Here is a 4897-nt window from a genome sequence, read left to right as displayed (position 1 = left end):
TAGTGACTATAATGACCATTAATGGTCAAAAAAAAATTGCATTTCCAAAAAAGTGCTTTGATAGTTGATATTTGAAATTAGTTATATATAATATAATATTGATGATTTAGCGATCTGGTAATGGTGTCGTTAGTAACGAACACATTGAGTTGCATAGAATATTTATATTATTATTCATTTCGCAAACGATTACGATGTGGATAATAACATATCATCAAATTTCTTGGCCTTTTAATATACGTACAATAAACCGGTAGTATATTTCGTGTAATTAGTCTACCGAAACTTATCAAAAATTTTTTTATTACGAGATTAATAAAATAAAAAGAAAGACATATTGTAAAACTACAAAAACATTATTATTGTGGTCTTTTCAGCGATGTGGCAAGGACATTCTGATTTGTTGCATATGCATAATTTGTTTTCAGAGTTGCCATCTCAATTTCTCATTTTAATTGTCTCACTTTAATCACCATGTAAATATGCATTTTTTGAAAATCGTAATATGAAATTGGCATTACCTCTTTTGCATAAATATTGTGTTCTTTAGGCTAGGTTAGGTTATGCTGGCTGACCAAAAAGGCCACTCGTAGACCATTAAAGTCCATTTCGATACCATATCAGAGTCCATAATTTATAAAACTTGTTTACTTATAAGAATAACAAAAGTTAAAATAATAAATAGGTTATACAAATTATTGAATACTTGATTATATACAATGTTATTTTTTTTTTAAAGAGGCTGATATGTTATATCACTTTGTATGGCACGTATATTCTCTTATGAACCAATCATAAAGAAATTGTGTATACATATCAGATACAAAATATATTCTTCACATACTAAACATCAACAAACTTCAATTGGGAGATGTAAACAAGGACTCGATCTTAAGTTTATGTTTTAATTTAATGAGTCAGTCGAACATGTTTAAGTTAATCTCTATACTTAACAACTAAACTGACAAATTAGTAGCATTAGAAATAGAAATCTAGTTCAAATGCAAGATGAAATACCATTTTATAAAGGATGAAAATAATGAAAATAACGAAAATAACATTTTTTAAATACATATATGCCTAACTTTACTCGGGGACTGCCTCCTTGACTTGGTGAGGAGGCTCAGTAGTTACGTAGAATCTTCAAACGATACCGGCGGTAGTATGCTACTGGTAGGGCCTCCCTTGCCGGTAAGGTCGAATGAGGAGTAATGAAGCTAAGCGCAGTTCACAACGTAGCGTCGATACTTATAATGAGCGGCTGCAAAAGGCGTCTAATCTCCAGGTTAGGAGCGACCTATTTAAAAGTGGCCTGTTACTACGTGCAAAGCTTACAGGACTGACATTGCGCTTGTAACTCATCGTCAGGGCTCTGCACCCTTCTTTAACTATTTTCCGGAAATAAAACATGACTCTAAACCCGATGGAATAACTGTCTCCAAGTGGTATCCGTACATATTAAACGCAAATGTATTTTTAACATTAATTCAGATACAATAACCTTGAAAGAAATATACATTGTATATAGTGCATGAATGTTCTTTCTGATGGTACGCAATAAAATAAAATTAATTATTATTTGCAATTATTATTTTGATCCTTTCAAAATGGAAATGTGTTTCTCAAGTTGCTCCATGTCCATATAAAGCAATACCGCTTTGGTAATTAGGGAAGTGTGTTGTAATATAATAATATCAAAAATTAATAACCCCGTAATGGATTACTGTACAACGGTAATCTTTAATAAACGTCAATATTTAATATTTATAGCGTTTTTTTCTCATTAAAATTTCAATTCACACAAATATCTGAATTTCATTTTTATTTTTTCATTAAATTCTATACTATTTAACAAACTTTCCATTGATATTAGCGAGCTGAACTGAATGAAGCTCAAAAAAATAATTATTTTTGTGCTTGAACAATCATGATAAGCATTTTGGTCTCTCGAAAAACTAAACAAGAAATTTAAACAAACGGAGGGTGGAAAGCCATTTTGTGGAGAAGAAATATAGAAGGACTCTCGTTTCTCGTTAGCTTATATAAGAATAAAGTGCACAAGGAGACATCGCTTATATTTGAAGTATATTATTAATATAAAATTATCTGTGGTAAAGATATAAACATGGAGCTCTATCCAAAAATATTATATTTAATAACACCTGCATCGATTTATGATAGTATGGTGCTACTTTGGAAGACTAGTATAAGAGAGTATTCTTAGATGTTTTTGTAAAAGTAATAGCAAATAAGATACATTGTTAAGTAGAGCAGATTTTAAGATTACACATTGCAGTTCTACAGGTTACCAAGCTAACTGGAACTGTCACTTATATTGTTAAATTGTTCTAGTAAGAATATCTGTCAACTTTGCGAAATAGATCAAAGTATTCTTCTCTTGACAGACAATAACTTCGACACTTAAGTGAACTTGCTAAAGCCTCATATAAACTCAAGCTTTGCTGAAGTCTTTTAAAATCCTAAACCAACAGTATTAAAAGCAAAACCATCCACAATTATTTCATAGTAGTTGATCCACATCCTGGTTTTAATAATGTTAATAATGTACATGTATCAGAAATGGAGTCAGAAGTGGGTAGCTTGATTGTCTCTTCTTTTGAAACTAGTGGTATTCCCATTTTTTGATGTGATAAATATATGTATACACATTTACATATACATGGATTTGTATAAAATTATATTTAAATGTATTTACAGATATTTTTAATAACTCGCAGATCACACAACCCAATGGACACAGAAAGCGTGTGCTTGAAACTTAAAGAAAGCAATGGTAGTTAAAAATAGAGCCCAAAGCGTTATTTTGTAAAAAAATTGTGAAAAATATCAGCAAAAGCTTTTTGTATCAATTAAGTATATTTAACAAATTTATAGCATTCCAAAATTTTGCCAAAATTAAAATACAGCCCTGCGTTTCGTATGTGATTTCATATTGTGATGTCGTATCTCAATCTGAACGCACCCTCCGCTACGCAAACCTTAAAAAATTTACCGTCAAATTACATAAGAAAGTAATAATTATTTTTATAAATAACATAAAACAGCTTTAAGAACCGATATAAATTCTTTATCAAGGTTAATCAAAAAAATTTATATTCACAGGATAAAAAACATATCAATATTGAGTTAACTGTCAAAGGCTAGATAGCAAATTTTCCTCACAATTCTACCTCATATTCGTTTATAAATCGTCAAACAAAATGCTTCGACAAAGAGATATAGCCGCGATGACGCTGCTAGACATAACCTCACGCTTTGTAAACACAAATCTTGGTCAAATGCTATATGCGACAAATAACGTAGTGCCTATTGGGAGACAGATCATAGTGATTAGTGCAGATACGGAGCCCAACCTGTACGAAGTCAGATTTTTTGATAAATTGTATGTGGAAGAAATAATTTCCAGGACGACGTGTGATCTGACTTCTATATATCTACTGCAACGTATGCCGGAGTATACTATCATCGAAAGCATTTTCGTAAACAACTATATCACAGATCAGGTAGCTCTCAATTTGGCACTGGCGACTGCTACTAATATAGAAACAGCACTTGCTAATGATCTGCAAATTATTCCATCTGATGACGAAACCATTGAACCGATTTCACCTACTCAATCGAAAGACAACGAAATGATGGTACGCAATATTGATTATGATGCAGAGCATAGTGCAGAACCACACATGGAAACAGGCCAAGTTGATAATACGCTACTAGAAGATGAATACAATTTATTAATGGACGGCGCAGTCAATATGAACGATAATAGGGCTCACGTTGTACTAGAAGAAGAAGCTAGTGGTCAAGTAGAAGATGTTCAAGAGCAATTCAAATTAATCACAGTTGATGCAGATTCGTTTATAAAACTGGAGCATGCAAGACGAGCATTTGAACTATGGAAAGAACTGATAGCTAACGGACACACACTATCCGAACTTGATGACACTGATATTTCCGATGATGAAACGCTCATTGTACACTATGAAAAACTATTGGCAAAAGGAAACCAAGCAATTTGCAATACTAAAGAAAGCACTTTAAGTTCGGAAGTCGATACATCCCAAGAAACCCTTACTCATAATGATGCCGACATAGGTAAGTAAAAATCTATTTCAAAAATTGATCAATATTTTCAATTGACATGATATTAATTCCAATAGCCGAAATTGTGGATGGTGTTAAAGAGCATACAGCTGTATTAGATGTATTAGTAGATGAAAAGGAGGACGATGTTGGTCTTACTTATGACTATCCCAATTCTAACGACGAAGAAGACACTGATGATGAATTGAGTGAAATTCAGGTTAAATTTCATTAGGTTGAGAGCGTTTCATTAAACATATAAAAAGCAATTGTCAGTTATGGATGTGAGAAGAGAGAAAATATGAAAATGCGAAGAGGCGTAAAAAAAAAGAAAAGAAAATGGACTAATCAAAAACCGGAGTAAGCAATCAAGATTGATTAAAAGCTATAGACAAGCTGTGATATATTCTATTCACAACCTTTTAGAACAATTTAAACATTGTACTTGAAGAACATCACCTACTTTTGACTTATATATTACTTTAAATAATAAGAATTATAATTGTAAGGAATTAACTATTCCGAGAATAGCTTGTATTAAATTTCATAAAGTTTTGTGTAGTAATCATAACAGATAGTAATTATGAACTACTGTAAACCATTTTTCATTTCTATTGATTATTGTTCGATAAATAAAAGATAATAAATTTAAAGATAACATATATTGGCGTGAAATACGTAAAAAATGAGAAACCCAAAACGATTTGTTGTCATGAGAGTAGTTAGGGTCCGGATACCAACAATGGACTGTAGTTGATATGTTGACCAAACAGTTCTTAGAGATCTCGGAAAC

General features: G+C 31.7%; 1 protein-coding gene across 1 annotated transcript; it reads left to right on the top strand.

Moving 5' to 3' along the window:
• Positions 1 to 3129: 3129 nt before the first annotated feature.
• LOC119690095 lies at positions 3130 to 4662 on the top strand. The gene is made up of 2 exons (XM_038105087.1): positions 3130 to 4116; positions 4182 to 4662. The coding sequence occupies exons 1-2, from the start codon at positions 3222 to 3224 to the stop codon at positions 4337 to 4339; spliced, it is 1053 nt and encodes a 350-aa protein (XP_037961015.1). The 5' UTR covers positions 3130 to 3221; the 3' UTR covers positions 4340 to 4662.
• The last annotated feature ends 235 nt before the right edge of the window (positions 4663 to 4897 follow it).

The sequence above is a fragment of the Teleopsis dalmanni genome, chromosome X, assembly GCF_002237135.1.
Source record: "Teleopsis dalmanni isolate 2A chromosome X, ASM223713v2, whole genome shotgun sequence".
NCBI lineage: Eukaryota > Metazoa > Arthropoda > Insecta > Diptera > Diopsidae > Teleopsis > Teleopsis dalmanni.
The sequence above is the reverse complement of the archived record's forward strand: the minus strand, read 5'-3'. Positions and strand labels throughout refer to the sequence as shown.

Excerpts from the sequence above, each read along its gene's own strand:
- LOC119690095 (XM_038105087.1), top strand. The coding sequence starts at position 3,222 with ATGCTTCGACAAAGAGATATAGCCGCGATGACGCTGCTAGACATAACC. Across the intron at positions 4,117-4,181 it reads TCATAATGATGCCGACATAG|CCGAAATTGTGGATGGTGTT; the intron begins GTAAGTAAAAAT and ends TAATTCCAATAG.